General features: G+C 43.2%; 1 protein-coding gene across 1 annotated transcript in view; it reads right to left on the minus strand.

Moving 5' to 3' along the window:
- Positions 1–11,258: 11,258 nt before the first annotated feature.
- Positions 11,259–21,298, minus strand: part of sdf4 (stromal cell derived factor 4) — a 64,935-nt gene continuing 54,895 nt past the window's right edge. Inside the window, exons 5-6 of the mRNA XM_067970483.1 lie at positions 20,788–20,963; positions 11,259–15,631 (exon numbers count right to left, since the gene is read on the minus strand). Of these exons, the coding sequence (XP_067826584.1) occupies positions 15,455–15,631; positions 20,788–20,963 (353 nt within the window). The 3' untranslated portion in view covers positions 11,259–15,454. The remainder of the gene's footprint in view (positions 15,632–20,787; positions 20,964–21,298) is intronic.

Raw genomic sequence — 21,298 nt, forward strand, 5'->3', positions numbered from 1 at the left:
CTCTGACCTGCTCTTGTAGCCACAGTATTTATGTGGCTGGTCCAGTTAAGTTTCTGGTCAATGGTGACCCCCAGGATGTTGTTGGTGAGGGATTCGGCGATGGTAATGCCGTTGAATGTCAAGGGGAGGTAGTTAAACTCTCTCTTGTTGGAGATGGTCATTGCCTGGCACTTGGCTGGCACGAATGTTACCTGCCACTTATGAGCCCAAGCCTGGATGTTCTCCAGGTCTTGCTGCATGCCGGCTCGGACTGCTTCATTATTTGAGGGGTTGCGAATGGAACTGAACACTGTGCAATCATCAGCGAACATCCCCATTTCTGACCTTATGATGGAGGGAAGGTCATTGATGAAACAGCTGAAGATGGTTGGGTCTCGGACACTGCCCTGAGGAATTCATGCAGCAATGTCCTGGGGCTGAGATGATTGGCCTCCAACAACCACTACCATCTTCCTTTGTGCTAGGTATGACTCCAGCCACTGGAGAGTTTTCCCCCTGATTCCCATTGACTTCAATTTTACTAGGGCTCCTCGGTGCCACACTCAGTCAAATGCTGCCTTGATGTCAAGGGCAGTCACTCTCACCTCACCTCTGGAATTCAGCTCTTTTGTCCATGTTTGGACCAAGGCTGTAATGAGGTCTGGAGCCAAGTGGTCCTGGCAGAACACAAACTGAGCATCGGTGAGCAGGTTATTGGTGAGTAAGTGCCGCTTGATAGCACTGTTGACGACACCTTCCATCACTTTGCTGAAGATTGAGAGTAGACTGATGGGGCGGTAATTGGCCGGATTGGATTTGTCCTGCTTTTTGTGAACGGGACATACCTGGGCAATTTTCCACATTGTCGGGTAGATGCCAGTGTTGTCGCTGTACTGGAACAGCTTGGCTAGAGGCGCAGCTAGTTCTGGAGCACAAGCCTTCAGCACTACAGCTGGGATGTTGTCGGGGCCCATAGCCTTTGCTGTATCCAGTGCACTCAGCCGTTTCTTGATATCACGTGGAGTGAATCGAATTGGCTGAAGACTGGCTTTTGTGATGGTGGGGATATCGGGAGGAGGCCGAGATGGATCATCCACTCGGCACTTTGGTTGAAGATGGTTGCAAATGCTTCAGCCTTGTCTTTTGCACTCACGTGCTGGACTCTGCCATCATTGAGGATGGGGATGTTTACAGAGCCTCCTCCTCCCGTTAGTTGTTTAATTGTCCACCACCATTCACGACTGGATGTGGCAGGACTGCAGAGCTTTGATCTGATCCGTTGGTTGTGGAATCGCTTAGCTCTGTCTATAGCATGTTGCTTCCGCTGTTTAGCATGCACGTAGTCCTGTGTTATAGCTTCACTTGGTTGGCACCTCATTTTTAGGTACACCTGGTGCTGCTCCTGGCATGCTTTTCGACACTCCTCATTGAACCAGGGTTGATCCCCTGGCTTGTTGTCAATAGTAGAGTGAGGAATATGCCAGGCCATGAGGTTACAGATTGTGCTGGAATACAATTCTGCTGCTGCTGATGGCCCACAGCGCCTCATGGATGCCCAGTTTTGGGCTGCTAGATCTGTTCTGAATCTATCCCATTTAGCACGATGGTAGTGCCACACAACACACAATAATGCACTCAAAGACATGAATATCTGCATTTTCACTCCACCATAGCTTCTTTCAACTTTATCTTCTGCTGTAGCACCTTAGTGAATATAAGATTCATTAGAAAAACGCCAATGGGTTCACAAGGTAATCATTTGTGTGGAAGAATATTCAACCCATCTTAGTTCATCTGGCCAGAAAGACCATGAAGTCCCCACCCATTGCAGCATTCAATTATTTCTTAAATGATTCCAAGGTCTTTGCCTCCAGTACACTATCCAAAAGTACATCCCATGTATTGATCATGCTTTGTGTGAAGACGAATGTCCTGATATCAGTCCTAGATTTGTCTTTTACTAGTTTGAACTTGTGGATCCAGTTCTCTTCTTGCAATTTAGTTAAAAATAATTTACTGGAATTAGCTTTTTCATGCCATTCACTATCTTATATACCTCAGTCAGATCACTTCTCAGATATTTTCACAGTTGAAAGGCCCAAGTTTCTTCATTACTCAGACCGTTAGTACATGAGATCAGTCTTGTGGTTCTTCTCTGCACTGCCTCCAGTGCTGGTATGTCTCCCATGTGTCTCTGTGACCAGAACTGGGCACACTACTCAAGGCATAGTGTAACCAGAGCACTATACAGTTTGATTATACTTTCCTCTGACTTTTATTCTACTTTTTTGACTACATAGTTCAACATCCTATTAGCTTTGATGATTTATGCTCTACATTGGTTGGAAATGTTGACTTTGAATCTACCAAGACTCCTAGGTCTCTTTCAATGCCATTCTTAGCTATTTCAGCTCCATTCATGGAGAACACATGTCACCTTTTTTCCTTCTTATGTACAGTATGTTACAGTTGTCTGCATTGAATTTCATCTGCCACGGTTCTGCCTACTTATGATGTATTTTGTCCAAATCATTCTGTAATTTCTGAGCTGCCTCCTCCAATTCCACTGCCCTCAATAGTTTGGTAGATCTGCAAATTTGACTAATTTTCATTGAGTTTCTGAATGCAAATTATTGATGCAAATTAGCAAGACTAGCAGTCCCAACATCAATCCCCGCCCCCTCCCTTTCAGTTCTTGGTTAGTTAGTTAATTAGCCTCCTGTACCTAGTGGCACACGAGGCAACCCATTTCTTCCACTGCTGTCTGAACAGGGCAAGTTATTTGACTCTGATCAGAGTTGCATCTTGCCTTCCATCCAGCAGATTGTGGCTTTCCACAGTTGACGTTTATATTTGCAAGTCTGTAACAGACTCGTCTCGTCTCTAGATTGTTTCTGTAAGGTAAAAAAAAATTGTGTGGACAGGTCGTTATCTTGACTCACAACTCCCTACCAGGAGGACTGATGGCCTGCCTCTAGCCTAACTTCCATCTTTCGACCTGTCTGGCTCCACCAGGAGTTATACTTCCCTCAACCTCCTCCCCGCCCCCAGCATAACTCTCGGGTCATAGGATCACGCAGGCCTTCCCACCATCTCATGGTGCAGCCCCTGGAGAAAGGACTCAGTACTTTCCCATGCCCCAACACAAACTCATCTAACAAGTACACATCCTTTAGCTAGACTTTCATGTAGAACTTTGTCAAATGCCTTTTGAAATTTTAGGCACACTAGCTTGCAGGACTTCCCACAGTCCACTTAGGTTGTTATCTCCTCATAGAAGTGGAGTAGATTGCTCTTTCCCCTTTGAACACATGTTGATCACTGTTCAGCCATCCCAGCCTTTGATAGATCAACCTTACTTTCTAACCATATCCGCAATCTCTCCCCCCACCTCCAAACGCTACAGAAATTATACTTGTACTCCTGAAAAGCCTGGGGAAAGATTTTAATGATCTCCCGGTTCTAACTGCCTCTCGGATCCAGTTACCCTGTTTGTTTCAATGACCATCCATACTAACATTCTGAAAATCGTGATAGAAAAAATAATAGTTGTAACACCCAATCATCCACCACACAGCGGCACTTTATACAAAGCCAAGAAACCGACAATCCACTCTGTATACAGTCCACGGTGGGAGAAGGAAACTTTCTGTTTTAAACATATCTAAAGGGAGACTGGAAATTTGATAGAATTTGACAATTACGGAAGTTATAAACGAATGTGATATATAATACATTTACAGTATTTTAAACGTTTCGTTATAAATATTTATCCATCGCTTTAAGTGCTTAAACAAACTACAGGGCACGCAACACAGTTCCTAAATCGCATATATCAGTAAATTTATCCCATTTATTGTTTGGTACAGAATTGTACTCCTGAAATGCTCGCTCCGTGCCCTTCTGCTATCTATCAATCCCTTACTTTATATACTCCGAATGAACTCTCGTTACTTTTCAACTGAAGCCCGTTGCAATAAAACAGTGTCAGAAATTGAAGGCTAAATGCAGGACATCAAGTACACTCGGGGTAACTGACTAAAACCACATGGCAGTCTGCCTGTGCCGTCGACCCTGTTCAATCGACCTATTTGCTTTTGTTTAAATCAGCCAGCCCGGATCCCCAGCCACTGTCCCGGGACCGGTGACTCGGCGAGAGCAAACTGAGAGTGAGTAGAGGGGCGGTCAAGGGCGTCGGTTCTAACCCGGGAACGAGTCCAAGAGGTAGAGCGGCAAATTTAAAGATTGTCCCCACTGTGTGGGGCACTTACCCGCAGGACACATGGGACAGCAGCCCTTGACTCCATTGACGGTCCATTCATATTCATTGATCCCACAAGATAAAGTTGTACCACGACAGGCGATCAACACTATTATTAATTGCGACAGATAATAGCAAAACGGAGGAGACATGTTACTCTATGAGGCCAAAAAACCCACAGGAAGATGATTGTCACTCAGCCCTGAGCAACCTCTGAGTCGGCTTTTTATACGGAGCGCAGGGAATTTCCCCCCCCCCCCCCACCCCCATTTCTCCACTGACATTTTTCCTCCAGTAACAGGAATCTAAACTGACAATGGCGAGACCTGAGAGTCTGGGTTGTTCTCTGTTAAGAGGGGTTCAAAATTGTGAAGGGTTTTGATAGACCCTGGCAGGAGGTCGGCAACCAGAGGACACAGATTTAAGATAATTGGCAGAAGAACCAGGAGGCAGAGGAGGAGACATTTTTTTTGCTCAGCAAGTTATTATGATCTGGAATGCTGGAAAAGATGATGGAAGCACATTCAATAGTAACTTTCAAATGGGAACTGGATATAATTTGCAGGGCTATGGGGAAAGAGCAGGGGAATGGGTCTAATTGGATTGCTCTTTCAAAGAGCTGGCACAGGCACTTTGGGCCAAATGACTTTCTTCAGTGCTTTACGATTCTATGAACAAATTGAGTAGGAAAAACCTATTTGTGAAAGTTAGTTGATTAATATCAGGAGTAAACTTGAGGATTATCTGTACAGTAATAACCTAGGAAACAGCAGTCAATGTGGATTCAGAAGGGCAAGATCCTGTCTGGTCAAACTCCAGGACTTTGAGGCAGTGACATGCCGAGTGGAATGTGAAATACCTTAGGACATAGTGGGGCTGAAATTCCACCAGGGGTTGAAGCTTAGCCTTCTGCCAGAAAAGGCATTTGACAAAGTTCACACAATAAAAAGGCGCCAGTTGAATTCAAAGCTGTGGGGATTAAGGTGTACCCTGGAACTGGATAAGAAACTGGATGGAGGGTAGAAAATCACAGGTGCTTGTTAATGGGGTTATGTTGAGGCAGGGTGAAGTATTGAGTGAGGTGCCCAGGTCTCAGTGCTGGGACCACTGCTGTTTCGAACTTAGATAAACAACCTGGATTCAGATGATACTGAACTAGGAGGACTAATAAAATCGGAGGTGGCAGCTCCGGCATTACAGAATGAGTTGGACAAAATGTATATGTGGGCAGAACAACGGCAGATGAAATTTAATGCGGACAAGTGGACTGCACCTTTCCATATCGAGAGAGGAAATGGGCAACACACACACACACACACACACACACACGTACCGTGATTAGTGTTGAAATACCTAAGGATGATGCTGAAAGAAACCTCGGAGGCTTAGTAGATACTAAACAGGTCCAACCAATACAGTGCAGCAATCAACAAAGCCAACAGAATGTTAAGCATTACTGCCAAAACAGCACAATATAAGCCAGAGGAAGTTGTGATCAAACTGTACTGTGCTGTGGTCAGACTGCTGTGTCCAGTTCTGGTCATCGAGACAAACGGGAGACGTTCAACATGCTGGAGGCAAAGGTCTGAGTTATAAGGAAAGATTGAAGAAATTAGGGCTTTCCAGCCTTGAAAAGAAGAGTCTGAGAGGTGGCGGGTGATTTTTAGCTTTCACCCAAAACAGGTGCGAAGTGGGCAGGAGGGTTGTGTCTCTCACTGGGAGACATTCCTGGGAGACACAAACTATTTATGAGCTTGTGCCTCATTTCAATACAATTTGCGAGCTGTCAGCGCAAATCAAGCTGGTCGTTGGGCAGCTTGCCCACCCATGGGCGGGAGCAACGTCATTTAAAGCTGGCCTGCTCCTCTTAAAGGGGAGGTGCAGTGTGCATTCTGGAACTCAACTGAAGTTGCTGTTTTCAAAATTGGCAGAAAATGACTACTGTACGTGGACCCCAATTCTCAGGCGGTTCTTCAGAGATACTAATGGAGGTCACAAGGAGGAAGAACAGTCTCTTCCTTGCAGGTGGGAGCAGGTACCGTGCCAGACAGCCAGACAGCAAAGGTACAAGGTGACAGAGCATGTGAAGACATGAAGCATGGCAGCCTGGACCTGGCAGCAGTGTCATAAGAAGTTTAATGACTTGACCCAGGTTGGAAAGGCAAGACGCCCATTCAGGTTCTTTTTTATTGTTGACACAGCACGTTACTGTAACAGCAGCCATGAAAAATATTACCTCCTCCGCTTCATTCCACTAATCTAATCACATCAATGCACTGGCGCCCCCTCCTTCTGCTACCACTTCCACACTCGGCTCTGAGTGCTCTCATAATTGATGCCCTCTCCTGCGCACGCCTGATGCTTCTCCATTGCACCATCCAAATTATTCTACCCTCACACACAGATGTCCACAACTCTTCACCAGGCCACTCACTTTCACCCTCCCTTTCCGATTGCAGGAGAAGCTGGCATACAACACCAGGGATTGGACCGCACCACATGTGGGCCACCATGTATCCAAAGCCTGACAGCAGCAGGAGACTACCATAGATTTCGGGGGCAGAGGGTGAGCTAGAGCCATCACATATGGCGAGGCAGAAGGAAATGTCCCAGAGAGGCCTTTGCCCTCTAACCCTCCTTTTCTCTTATCACTGAACTTTCCCACGAACACAATCTGCCTGACAGCCTGGTGCTGCATTGAGTAGCCACTCATTTGCTACGACTTACCCTTGCCACTAGCTAATAACCATTGTCTCTCACTTCTCTTTCCAGGTCGATTGCAAGTCCTGGACCCATTGGTAGCAGAAGAGCAGAAGGACAATCCTCCAGTAGATGCACTGTTATTCACTCTTGCCCTTGCAAGCACCTGCTCAGAAATTGATACCCAATGACCTGTAGATAGGGATGAGAGGAGTCTGCCATGGTTGATGCACTGAGCACAAGTGTGCAGGATCAAGGGCAGGGGGAGAGGATAGCTCAGGATCACAGCTCACTGAAGGGTGTCCTATCCCAACTGTAGAGGACTTCCAGGGCCCAGCCTACAAAAGGCGAATTGTAGCTGCACACCAGTAGCTTGTCAACGGGGCATGCACCACTTCGGATAGTGTAGAGTCTATTTCTGACTTGTGTAGCACTCACATGTGATGCACTGCAGCAACTCACCAAGGCTTCTTCGACAGCACCTCCCAAACCCGCGACCTCTACCACCTAGAAGGACAAGGGCAGCAGGCGCATGGGAACAACACCACCTGCACGTTCCCCTCCAAGTCACACACCATCCCGACTTGGAAATATATTGCCGTTCCTTCATTGTCGCTGGGTCAAAATCCTGGAACTCCCTTCCTAACAGCACTGTGGGAGAACCGTCACCACACGGACTGCAGCGGTTCAAGAAGGCGGCTCACCACCACCTTCTCAAGGGCAATTAGGGATGGGCAATAAATGCCGGCCTTGCCAGCGACGCCCACATCCCGTGAACGAATAAAAAAAAAAAAAAATGTGGCATTGAGGCACTGCAGCCTATAGTGGAGTGTGTGGTCACCTCCATGCTAGCCAAGAGTCTTTAGCATCAGGAGTAGCATCTCCCAGGACTCAGATACTGACACCATGCGGGCTCAGTGCTCCACCATTTCCTCCAAACTACTGAGCTTGAAGGAAAGCATGGCTCGGGCTTTCCAAAACATCATAGCACTCCTACAATCTGTTCTCCTTTTAGATGATGAAAGGTTGTTTCCCCTGACTGGAGAGTCTAGAACTAGGGGACATAGTCTCAGGATAAGGGGTCGGCCATTTAAGACTGAGATGAGGAGGAATTTCTTCACTCAGAGGGTTGTGAATCTTTGGAATTCTCGACCCCAGAGGGCTTTGGATGCTCAGTCATTGAGTAAATTCAAGACTGAGATAGATAGATTTTGGACTCCAGGGATCTCAAGGGATATGGGGGTCAGGCGGGAAAGTGGAATTAAGGTTGAAGATCAGCCATGATCTTATTGCATGGCGGAGCAGGCTCGAGGGACCATATGGCCTACTCCTGCTCCTATTTCTTATGTTCTTATGTTCTCCTGCAGAATAGTAGGAGTGCTGTAGTGCAGTCTCATGCGAGTAGCACCATGGGCGAGGTGCATATTGTCCTCTATCAGAATGACAGCACGCTTGCTCCACTGCCAACCCCTCGTCCAGTGCGTCCCGGTGCCACTAGGCGAACTTGGCCAGACTGCCCCCCCCTGGCCGCAGCAAAGTGTGCCAGTCTATAGCCTGGACTTCTCGAGTTTGACTTCCTCGAGGGCACTAACCACACCCATCTCAAATGCCCTCATCGGCGGCCACAGGAGCCTTCCACCCCACCCCCCCCCGCCCCCCACTCCAGCTGTAGCCACTGGGGAAGCACCTTATTAGACCACAAGAGTAGGTAGAACAGAATTTAAGATATGCACTCGGGGATTGCACCAGGATAGCCGTTAGCTCCTGTATGTGTTACCGGCATTTGCATATTGCAGTTTTTAATACAGATTTCATGTGATGTGGTGTTTTGATGGATAGGATATTTGAACTGTGACAGGAGGGGGTGGAAATTCCCATGCTGGTGTTTGGCAGGAAGGCATTCAACTACAAGGTGGAAGACCAGGATGTGCTGGGGGGAGGGATTGTTGTGCAGGTGGGAAGGGATGCATCCTGCAAAGCACTCGAGGATAACTTACTCATGAGGAGTTCGAGCAGCAGGTGGGATTGCTGGCCCTTGAGGGGCTCTTCAACATCATCCTCTGGTTGTTCCAGCTCCACCTCTAGGCCCGTTTCTGCAGCTGGCTCCAAGGGTTGTCCCCTTTGCAGGACAAAACTGTGCAGTGTACAGGACACCATGAAGATTCTCAACACTGTCACCAGACTGTACTGAAGCACTCTTCAGTAAATAAATTAATCTTGTCTTCAGCACTAACAGTGCTGGATCTTCAGCAACTTCTAAATCCACCCCTGCTGCAAACTTGTGTTTGTGTACTATGTTCCCACCTCTCGTAAGACCTATATTTCAGGCTGTTTGTGAGTTGTCAGCTTTTTCAGTGGCTGTCTCAGCTTTTGCTAGATTTCTAGGTTGATATGAATGGTGCCTACCCAAGGTCACTTATTTTACTGAGTACAACACCGGTACCATTGTCTGATGTGAAAACTTGAGAATAATCAAGACAGGATCTGCGCACAGGGCATTTGTTAGTTTTTCAAAAGAAATTTCTGCTTTGACAGATTGGGCTTCACCTTCTGGTGTAAGTCCTGTTAATGATGCAGCTGTTATGGGAATTGACCTGCCACAACAGCTGGTCAACCTGAGAAACGTTTGAGTTTGTTTCTTGGTCATGGGGGGTGTACCCAGTGTGGCGATGGGAGACCACCCATGCCTGGTCTGGTCTCTGTGGTGCAAATACAACAGGCCTGATCTTGCTGGAGTGGGGCATCTCGTGTTGATAAGACATTTTTCCTGCAGCCTTCAGCTTGAAATTTTTTTTGGCAGAACTTGCAAGTGCAAACTGATCAGTGTGGCGAAGGCATGGGGTATCTTGTTGTTACATTGGATCGAAGTGCTTTTGTTTATCGCAGCAGAAACCATGAGCAAAAACCTAGCAACACTGTCTAAGCTTGCTGTTTCTGTGCAGGAGATAACTGATGAGCTGATTGAGTGATCTCATCCACCAAGTAACTCATTTTGCTCTTGGATAAGAGATCTATTATCTTGCCTTCTTGTAGGGGGGTGATAATGCATAATACTACTTCCTTGTAGGTACGATAGGGTTCCAATATGTTTACGCAGTAGACTCAGTACTTGTGTGGTTAATTGCCTATCTGTCTCGCTATGCCTTTCCACCACAGTATATGAACCTGTCCAGTGAGCCTGCCACTTGTTACCCTCACCGGTAGTGGAAACAACATGCTGTGGCTCACCGGCTACTTCTGCTGCCAATAACTGCAGTCATACCAACATTTCTGGTGGGCTTGCACATTTCCGATTCTCTTATTTAAATTTGGTCAAACTAGTTCATTCATCCCTTAAATTAAAGTACAAGCTCGTATTTCTGCCCTTGTCTGTGATCTTGCTGCTATGATTAGTGTTAACGGGCAGTGCATTCAGGAGTTCACATGGTAATTCAAATGGCAAGAACGCTGTAGATCTTTGGGACATCTCTGCGTAAGCAAACAGTGAATATGAGTGCGTATCTCAGTCCTTGGGTTTGTGCTCAGTGTATGAACGCAGCATACAGTCAGTGTGCCATCAACCCTCTTCACCAACCTCTGAGAATGGTAGGTGCTGGCCTGAAGTTGTTTTATTTGGCACCATTACCCCAATTGACTGTTGGTTGATATCTAAAGCTATCCTCTTGATTGAACAAAAGGGGATAGAAATTGGTAGGCATTGCATCAATTTTACAACCAAAAAACAGGTGCAAGTCATACCAATTTAGTAGTAAGACAGTCTGCACTCAATGTGCGCAGACGTTGGTCCCACTGCAAAATTCGTGGCGCCCATTTTTCATGGGTCCCACGCGGATGCCTAAAAACAAGGTGTTAGGATCCTTATTATCATATTAAAGGGGCCTAAGACGCGATGAGTATCCCTTTACAATAAGAAGTCCTGATGAGCAGAAAAGGCATCAGGATTCTCCAGCGGCCCAAAAAGACTAGCAGCAGTTAGATGCAAGCTGCACACAAGCTGACTGCGCTTTTGTTTCTCTGACCCCAGACATCCTGAGCATTGCAAACAGTATTCTGTATGATGGAGTCTCTGTCCACTGAGCAGTCAATCACAGAGGGATCCAGCCAATCCAGGCCCAGGTCAAGACCCTGCTCTGTTCCCACTGGCCTCAGAAACATGGTTTCCATGGATCTTCTGCCAAAGTTACCACAGAAGATTGGGAGAATCCCCTTAGTATTTAATATGTAGCAGATGCCCCATTATAAATATTACAGGTTGTTCAGTTGTTAAACAGCAGAGTTTGATAAGGCAAAAGTTAATAAAGAAAGCTCTGCAAATATATTTGCTTAACATTTTGCCATCTTGTTCCTATCTTTATTGCTGTACAGAAATTCTTTCATAACATTTCTATTCATGTATAATTACAGCAAAGACACAGCACCAAATTTGAGATGTTAAATTTGTTGATGCTCGTACTTTGTGACTGTGAAAAAGCTGAGTTGTTTTACAAAAAATATGAATTTCACACCATTTGTTGATTTGTCAGATGATAAACTGATATGATTTACTAAACCGGAATTAAAGCAGACCATTCAATTCCCTCCAATTTAAATACTTTGAGATTATTACAGAATAAAACTCGCTCACAACTCTCCCCCCACCCCCACAAAAAGGTTTAAGGAACAGCAAAAAAAAACCAGCAGAATGTTAAGGCGGCAATATAGACAGACAGACAGTCCTTGTAAATAAACAAAATCTGAATGTTTAGAACATTAGCAGTGATACAATCATTTATATGCAAAATTCTCATCTGCAATTTTAGTGCTTGTACACTTTCAAAATATGCATTTTTGTACTGGTGCCAAGGGTACTTTTACTTGAATTAAATGTTAAAGTTAGTGACTAACATCAAGATAATGCAGGAAACTCTTAATATTAAAATGCTGCTTTGTGGGAACCAGAGAGAAAACAAGTCAAACAAACAATCTTTGGTTTTAAAAGAAGTCTTCTGTCAGCTTTCTAGCAATAAAAAGAATCAAACAAGGAAACTCACTGGAACAATTTGGGCATCAGATATAGAAACATTTTTCCCAAATAAATGCCGATGTGCCTTTGTAAGCGGAGGCTGCTGAAGGGTATAATAGTAAAACAAACAGCCAGCATTTACTTCCATTTCCAAGTAGCTACACCCAGAAGGTTATGGGCAAACAAATATGAAGCAAGAGGATACAGCGCCACCACAAGTGCATAATGTTCACTGCATGAACCCAAAATCCATATTTACTGGACACTATTAACATGGACTTTTAAAACATAATATAATCATTTGAAAAAAAAGAGACTTTAATTGTATGTTTAGAAAGTATATGTTATTAGAATACTTGTATTATCTCTACAAGAGCTTAAGAAAGTCAGGGACAAGATAAAGTTATTCGGCCCATCGAAGCTGATCCCCTGCTAACATATCTCTTCTATCACTGCATTCAGTTGCATTTTCACTGTCCCTAGTGTTTTTACTTGTATCCTGCCCAGGAGATTATTTTAAACATTTACCTCTCTGAGTAAAGTTATTCCCAGTATCAGTTTTAAATTTACTTTCCATTCATTTAAATTTATGATTTCTGGTTCTATTTTTCCAACTTATTTTGGGCTTATCTCATCTATCTATCTATCTGATTTTATATACTTCAATACAATCTCTCCTTAACCTCCTTCTGGCTGGACTGTACTGCTAGAGTCCCTTTAATCCTTTCTGATCCCTTGAGGATCAGTCTTGTTGCTCTTATTGGTGATATTTCCAATACAGGTATTCCATTTATATATGGCATGAACTAAACACAATGCTCCAAGTGTGGTTTGACAGTGCATTGTAAAGTCTTGGCATATAAGAGGGTATGATTTAACCACTTCACACAGGGGATGCTGATTATATGATCAGACTACCTGGGAAGTAATGGAGATGGACAGTGTGGGCAAATTCAAAAGGAAACCAGATGGATATTTGACAAAGAAGGAGATTAAGGAGTATGAGGTAGAGTAGTGTTTGGTATTTTTCAAAGCCTGGAACTGGTCAGATGGATTATAATGGTGTCTTCCTGGTCTGGACATCCTTATAATCTCTGTACACTTATATTCTGCTGATCTGGCTGTACTTCCTAGAATTCTACCAGGTTTTTACATTGCTTCACCACAAGCTCTAGAGATTGAACGTGACAAGTCTACAATTACATCGAGGGTCTTTTCCAAGTCTCCATGTTCAACTCCATTCGTTGTATTTTTCTGACACATAGACTTTTTCAACCTATGTGCGATACTTTACATCAAATCAGTGATAAATTTGTCCATTTAATTGCATAACTGAATGCAATCCTTTGACAGATCTTTAGCTGCACCTTCTGTCTCTACTGCTTTCTCTGCTTTGTTACCATTAGCTAATTTTGATAAGCTGATGTTTGATTTTGGTATCCAGGTCAGTTCATAGATTAGGACCGGTTTCATGTTATCCTGAATTCCTGTGGAGTTCAGCTTAAAGAGTTTTGGTTGTACTTCATTAAATAATCAATAATAAAAAGTTAAAAATCCATAATAAGGTCAACATCACCACCTTAGGTCCTCTGCACAAAAATGCTTTTGGGAGTCCATAGAAAAAGCACAGTTCAGTATAGGTGTTATCTGGCGGGAACTTTATACATAATTTCTCTAACAGAATGCAAAAGCAATGGGTGTGGGGCATGGTATCTCAAAGTGGGTTATGATGGAGGGCTACCTGTACCATACCACCCTAAAACACAGTGGATCTCATCTAAATACTTCCCAAAGTTATTAATTTTTTGGAAACAATTTTGTTTTAATAAAAGATTTCTATTGTATTTATTCCTCTAAACCATGATTTTATTAGATTTGGTAAGTGCATGTGCGATAAACAGATTCACTTGAACAATAAATATTAACTACAAAAGCAATCAAAGTCAAACCCAAAGAATAGTAAGTTAAAACTGGTTTAAATTATTGAAGTAAATGTGCACACTATAAAACATATCAGGCTTTCCCTTGGTAATTCAAATGGCTATTACCAATGGTGAGTCATCGAACTTCCAGCAGCACAAGAATATATCATGGCACAGTTCTAATTTTAAAAGGATTATGCTGAATTAAATCTGCAGTTGTTCTTCTGCTAACTAAACTCTTTTATTACAAGTTTTCTGTAAAACTATAAAAACAAATGCAGTAGGCAGCTGATGCAAAGATAATTCTGAGAAAAAGGGATTACTTAAGTAATTGTTCATCATGCACTATCCTGAAAAACATTCAAATTCAAATAGTTGCCAAATACTAATCTTACATCAAAGAGTAACACTTAGATTAATACTGACGAACACCAACCATCTGCTTAAAGCACAGGCTCAAAGTCTCTGGTAGCTACCATTTCCTGATTACAATCTGACAGCGTTCTGAAATGCCACTTCGATTGACATGAGTTTAAAACAAAACTACTGGAGTGGTGTACGTTCTGTGACAGGTAGACAATTACATTGCTTATTTACATCAATCTGTGGTGTTACATCGCACACCAGGCCAGAGTTCTACAAACAGAAATGGGCAAGTTAAGTAATCCTGCATCCTCAACTGCATGAACTTTGCTTTTTTACACTTGCACTATTTTGCATTTTGAAAGACGCAACAAACCAACCTTGTGAGCAGTGAAATTATCTTTCAGCCCAATTAATGAACCATCATTTTAAACACATTCTACAGAGATCAGGAGAAAAGCCCCTCTGGCCAGGAGTACAATTTTAAAACACTTTAGTTAGCGATCATGATTAGAAGTCTTACAACCTCAACATATTCTTCTGTGTTTGTTTCCTGCTTCCTTCGAAGTGACTCGGCAGATCCACTATGTGTAAACCAAATGGAGCACTTGTAACTTGTAAAGAAAATTGTGAGCAAATCAAAGAATTTTACGCATTAAGAGGACATTCGGTACAAGTAATAAAACCACTGAGTCCTGGTTACAGACGGTGATGCCATTTAAAATTGCAGGATGAGCTAGAAGCTGTTCACCTCAGCCCAGTGGCGTTTCATATTCTGTATAAAGAACAATGTGCCGGTGGTAAAACTTTTACACCAGATAAGGTGCAGCTACCATTACTACTCAGCATAACTACAACACTCGTCATCCTGCATAGCGCAGCAAGAGTCTCTTGTAAGCCAGCATGTCCCAGTGATGCACAAGTGCCAATCAAGCTCACTGGTTCCTGAACACTGCTCCATCAATCTCACTTTGTGGTCCGTCAATAATTAAAGCATTAAAGCACGTACTGTGTCAGCCTTTTCTCGGATACAATGAGATTTCAAACAAAGCAATAAAGCGGTGTTACTGCTTTAAGGTTAAGGAGCTTTCTGAAACAGTTGGGGAAATTGTACACACACAAGATACAAACTGCAGTAATATGAAAAGCATTTTTGTTAAGCATATTTCTGGATGATACAGTTTAGAGATTCCAAAGTATATCATTCTGATATGGGATCCTCACTCTTCAGAATTCCTCGTGTACACTCTGAGCGTAATTCATTAGTTTACTTCCCGTAAAGTATTCGCTGTATTTCAGGATCTCTTCAAGTTCAAGATAGCGGTCCTGATTCTCATCTGCAACAGCTATCATCTGTTTAGCCTCATTCAGGGCACTGTATTCATTCATGGGGTCCATGTATTCCTGTCGATAAAATAACAATGAATTAATTACAGCTTATTATGTGGGAGTGTGAGGCAGGTACATGAAGGGGGTACTATGCAGAATAATGTTTATTAAAAAAGGAAAACAATATTAATTAAAGCCACGATATATCATTATTGTTTCAAGTATTTATCTCAAGATAACTGAAGACTCGGCTCTATTGAGCTCAGGCTTTTGATCACATTTGGGTATATTAGTCATGTGTATTTGTTGGGGATGACAGCAATACTGTAATCCGACACAAGATCTGAATAAGATCCAGGCTTCTTTCTCTATCTTGCTGGGGTGAGTGAGGAGATCGGATGCAGGAAATAGAGTGGGGAATATCTGAAAAAGAGCTGGAGAAAGGATTGAGATTCATTTTTATCATTTGGAATTCTTTCTCTCGATGACATGTAGCTCTCCTCCACATTTAACAAGGCTTGCACTTGGAAAACATTCTGCTACTTGATGGGTTGGAATTTGAACCAGCTGAATGTTGCAGTCAAGCGACACAGCATGACAACCTAGTTTCAGTTGAGACAAAAAGTGATTAAGCATGTGGAGACAAGGTTAAAATCTGCAGAACAATCGGGTTACAAAGTAGCAACTGTCACGTGGGTGTATGCAGGGTATATTTGATTAACCTTTGAGCCATGTCCAATCACGAGTCACTGACTCAGATCGGCCAAAAGCCATGATATAGCAAAAATGGACCCTACTGTCCAGATAACTGGATAAACGACAGAACTAAAAGAAGGGGTTTAGCTAACGACGTAAAGTTATAATTAGGTTGTTTTTGAATGTTGCCACGGAGCCGGATTGGCTAAGGAATAAATAATGTAGTAACGGCTATCGGTGTGCTCCAGTCTTGTACTGTATATAAGCTTGTGAATTTTGTTGATCGGGGAGAGACCCTTCTCCCAGAGCTCTGTTTTAATAAACTGCACCTTTTACTTTACCACAGATTAGATGTGAATTTATTTTCGCCCAACACTACTCCTTCCTTGCAGGCATTTTCTCACCTGATCCCAGATCATTATACACAGAGATGAACACATTTTAATGAAAACAAAATCACTGTGCTTTTCTACTATTTTTGACCAGAGTACTTCCCCTTTTGGTGCCCTTTCAATTCTAATCATCTACTTCCCTTTAGTGCGCCCTAGGTAGCAGGAGCTTCTGAGGTACCTGCGCTGTTGAAGCCTTAGAGGACTGGGGTGGCAATTTGTTCTCTTTGGCTGCATTCTCCTTTAAGAAAGTAAGAGTGGCTCCCATGGTCATTTGTGGCAGCTCCTTGACATGCACCTTGTGGGGAGCCAAGAATATCAGAGCAGCATCTTGCCTCTGTTGGGAAGGTGGAACGTTGTGGCGGAGAATAGAAAAGATTATTAAAAATATCCAGCAGCATTATGTGCCACGTTCCTTAGAGCATTCGACTGCCGCTGGATCGATTACCACTGGGAACTGGCACTATTGAGCCTCACGTACGCCTTCCTGCAGCAAGTACACCTGCATCATGCAAATATTACACTGGCTGCAGGAAATGCAAGATCTGTTGCGAGGGACATCACTCTGCCAGTTCAGCCCCTTCCAATGACTCCAACACAGCGGGGACACGTGTTCAAGAAGCACCTGCACCATCTCAGGTGTGCTGCATTGTCACAGGTGGCGTCTTACAGATGAAATGATAAACGGAAGCTCCGTCTGACCTCTCAAGTGGATGTAAAAAAAATGCCATGGCACTATTTCGAAGATGAGCAGGGGTGTTCTCCCTGGTGTCCAGGTCATTATTTATCCCTGAACCAACATCACTAAAAGAACAGATGATCTAGTCATTATCACTTTGCTGTTTGTGCGACCTTGCTGAGCGCAAATTGGCTGCTGCATTTCCTACATTACAACAGTGGCTATACTTCAAAAAGTACTTAATTGGCTGGAATGTGCTTTGGGATATCCTGAGGTCGTAAATGGCACTATATAAATACAAGTCTTTCTATTTTTTCTTTAAAACATGGAAGGAATCTATGTCCTAGCAGTGGAGAGAGGAAGGAAAAGTATTTAATTGGGACCATTACCAAGCTGAATACACTCTTTTTATAAATGAGACATTGAATACTTGATATCACTCAACAGCAAAGCTATTAGTAAGAAGCCTTACCCACTTCCCTTACCAAAAGATGAGGTGTACAGCACATATACCACTCCTTCTTAAAAGTGGTAAATTTAATTCTCAGAAACAGTTTGTTCTGGTTTACACTTAAATGAGATTTAACCATAAAGGTCTTTTTATTTTTTTAATCTACAATGTTCTCATGACGCAAGGGCTTTTGCATGACATGACTTGCTTTGCACAAAACCTGCCAGGTCATGGACCAGGCTGCAAAGACACAGATAAAAACAGCATACATTTCACTCAGTTCTCCATGTGTGTTTTTTTTTAAAACTGCGTTGATTTGCCCCAAGGTCGGTTCTGGTGTTGGCGTTTAAAATTCAAGCTGCTCTTGCTGTGGTGATAGTGGGAAGAGCCAGTCTTCCCCTCCTCCCACTCCACCCCAAAAAAAGAGAAACAAATGCACCTACTAACTGGCTCTTTGGAGCAGTATTCTCAGTATGAAGGTGAAAGATTTGCAGTATTTTGTGCTGAGGCTCGTTGCCAGTTAGGTTACTTTCAACAAGCTGAATGCAACCTAATTTCACATTGCTTGTGACGGGGAAATGTCCCGTTATTCAACAACTCGACAAGAGAAGTCCAATCTGTTCCAGGGATATAATTAATGCAGTTCAGCCAATCAACTTTCAATGGCCAACATTCTAAATGTCTCTTCTGGTCGGTTTCTGTACTGTAACTGATGGGATGTGGTCAATGTGAATTAATGGGGATGAATGGCTGGTAATTACCTGTCATTTGTACAATGGGGTGGGGGTGGGAGGTGGGAGATGGGAGGTGGGAGACAGTGCTGGGGAATGGGCCAGTTTCCCAGCTTTTACATCTGGTGCCAACATCAATCGCTCCCCAAGGTCAAGTTAAATGGGAAAGATGCAGGGCAAAAGTCCTTTTGTGATGGCCCAACTTCAGAAGAAGTTCCCTTCTACTGCACCAGCATTTTAATTTTCCATCCACCTTTGTAGCGTCAAGTGAGATTTTGCAGGTGTGGAGTTAACCATCCTGTAACAAGTAGTGTCATTAGCAAAGAGAAAATCTCTTCTTAGGACATCCTCCAAGTTGTTGAAGATAAGAGAGAAAGTTAGGCTAAGCATCCTTCTCCAAGATTCCCTAATAAGATATGCACACATTTATGATGTATGAGGAAGTTGTTTGGTCAATTCAGCTGTTCATCAGAAATTTCACAAGAAGCAACTTTCTCAGTTCCCCGTTAAAGATTCTAAACATATGTTGCTGGCAAGTGCATTGAAGAACTCCCACTTTGAAAAACTCTCTCCATTGCACCAGTTTAGGTAAAGGGGCTGATGGAATAAGTTACTTCCAGACCCTTTTTGGCCTCTCCAGTGATCTATATTGTGATGGGAGGTTCCTCAAAGATCAGCTGACCACTAGCAGCAACTTAGATTTGGTTACTTTCAGCTCAAGGTGCAACATATCTTCCATTAAACCAAGGTTTAAATCTGATGCCATTATTTAACCAAGAGAAGATGTAGTGCCCTACTGCACTATATTAGCATGCTTGGCTGGTCGACTGGGATGCCAATCCAAGATAACAGCTCCTTGGCCCAGTCACATAACAAACCTTGTGCTTGGTATTCCCTTCAAGATACCATTGAAAGGCCGATTGGATGCAGACCAAGTGGATGGTCAGATGTGCCAACTGGTACTATTGAGTGTTTTCAGGTGTTCAGGGAAGCTGAAGAATGGTAGACCTAGAGGTTTTATAGTTACCTCTGTTTTTAATCTCTTTGGTAAATAACATTCTGGATATGAAAGTTGACCAAAAGCTGCTCAGTTGATGTTGGAGGTAGGTCTATCAACATTGTCCATTTCTGTCCTGGATGTTGATTTGGAGCCACCCAGCATGTTTTTCTTCCTTGTAATCCCCCCTCTCTCCTGAAGCTGCAAACTCTTGCTGAGTTACAGGTCCATGAATTCTGGCAGCAATCCAGTAATTCGCCCAATTGGCCTCAACAGTGACCGCCATTTGCCATGAAGGGAATCACTGTGAGCCCAATCCTTTTCTCTCCTGGCATTCATGAGTGTGCACCTCCAGCAGGAGTCACTAGGTAGCAACATGGAGTAGGAACCGTGGCTTTGCCCCCACCCCCTTCTGTAATCCAGAGACACTGAGGCCAATTGTAGTGCCTGAACTGCTGCCTGGGCTGATATTAGGTAACCGAGCGCAGACTGAGGATCAAACCTGGGGCCTTGTGGTTGGTTTGGCTTAATGCTACACCAGGCAGTGCTTTCACCCGCTGAAGCATTCGGGAGTCGCCAGTGATGTTAAAGTTTGTTACTGGCTGACTAAAGAGGGGCATTCAGTTGGCATTTAACTTTGAAATTGCCAACTTCTTGGCTGGCAGCCAGCCAGAGCAGAAAAGGATGCCAATCACCATCGGAAGCAATCACCAAGACATCAGGAATTCTTTTAAAAGTTTTACAACTTAAAGCTGATAAATCAGCCAAGTAGAGTTTTTATTTTTAAAAACAGGGAAAAATCAATCACGTTGTCTGGATGATTTTTTTAATGATCCTATCTTGTCTAAATTTCGTGAGGAAAAATGGGTTGCTGGAATTTCTGGTGGTTCATAATTAATAACATAGAAAGCAGGTTTTGGACTTTTAAAAAAAAAACTGCTTTACTTTCAAGCAATTACAGTTGCTAGCTGCCACAGATTTGTACCTACAACTGAGGTTCAAAATCTGGAACATAGATTGATAGCCTCACAATTAACACTTGAGTGAAGTAAGAAAGGTTGCTACAGGAACCAATGTATCCATTTAAAGGGCAAAACCTTTGCTTGCATGACCTCATACCAAATCTATGATTGGTGTGTGGCTGCCAAACTCTCCCCTCCAACGATGAGTAATTTTACATAGAATCAGCTGAATTTAGTGTTCGTGTTTTCAATATTTAAGTTCAAAAAAAAAAGCTGTGGTTTAATGCTCTTATGATTACTAAAAGGTGTTTGAAGAAAGAACCCACCTCCAGCTCTTCCATTGTGACGATACCATCGTGATTAGCATCAATAACCTCCTCAAACTCCTTTTTTCTTTCTTTCACCCAATCATCATCGATATCTTGTGCCTCTTGGTTTTCCACTGTGCCAACGGGCAATGAAATGAACTCCGAGAGAGTCAACTTTTTGTCTCCATCTTGATCTGCAGAAGATTGTAAGAGAGGACCCAAATCCATTAGTGCTGCAGGATATAGCACTAGCAAAAAATACTTGGTCAAAAACAAGGGTGGGAATGCCTTTCAAACGGTGGTACTTTGTTCAACCGTACAGTCTGTGCAAAGAAAGCACACAAATAAAAAGCCATGATGTGGAGATGCCGGTGACAGACTGGGGTGGACAAATGTAAGGAATCTTACAACACCAGGTTATAGTCCAACAAATTTATTTTAAAATCACAAGCTTTCGGAGATTATCCCCTTCGATTCACCTGACGAAGGGGATAATCTCCGAAAGCTTGTGATTTTAAAATAAATTTGT

This window comes from Heptranchias perlo, chromosome 32 (assembly GCF_035084215.1).
Source record: "Heptranchias perlo isolate sHepPer1 chromosome 32, sHepPer1.hap1, whole genome shotgun sequence".
Lineage (NCBI taxonomy): Eukaryota > Metazoa > Chordata > Chondrichthyes > Hexanchiformes > Hexanchidae > Heptranchias > Heptranchias perlo.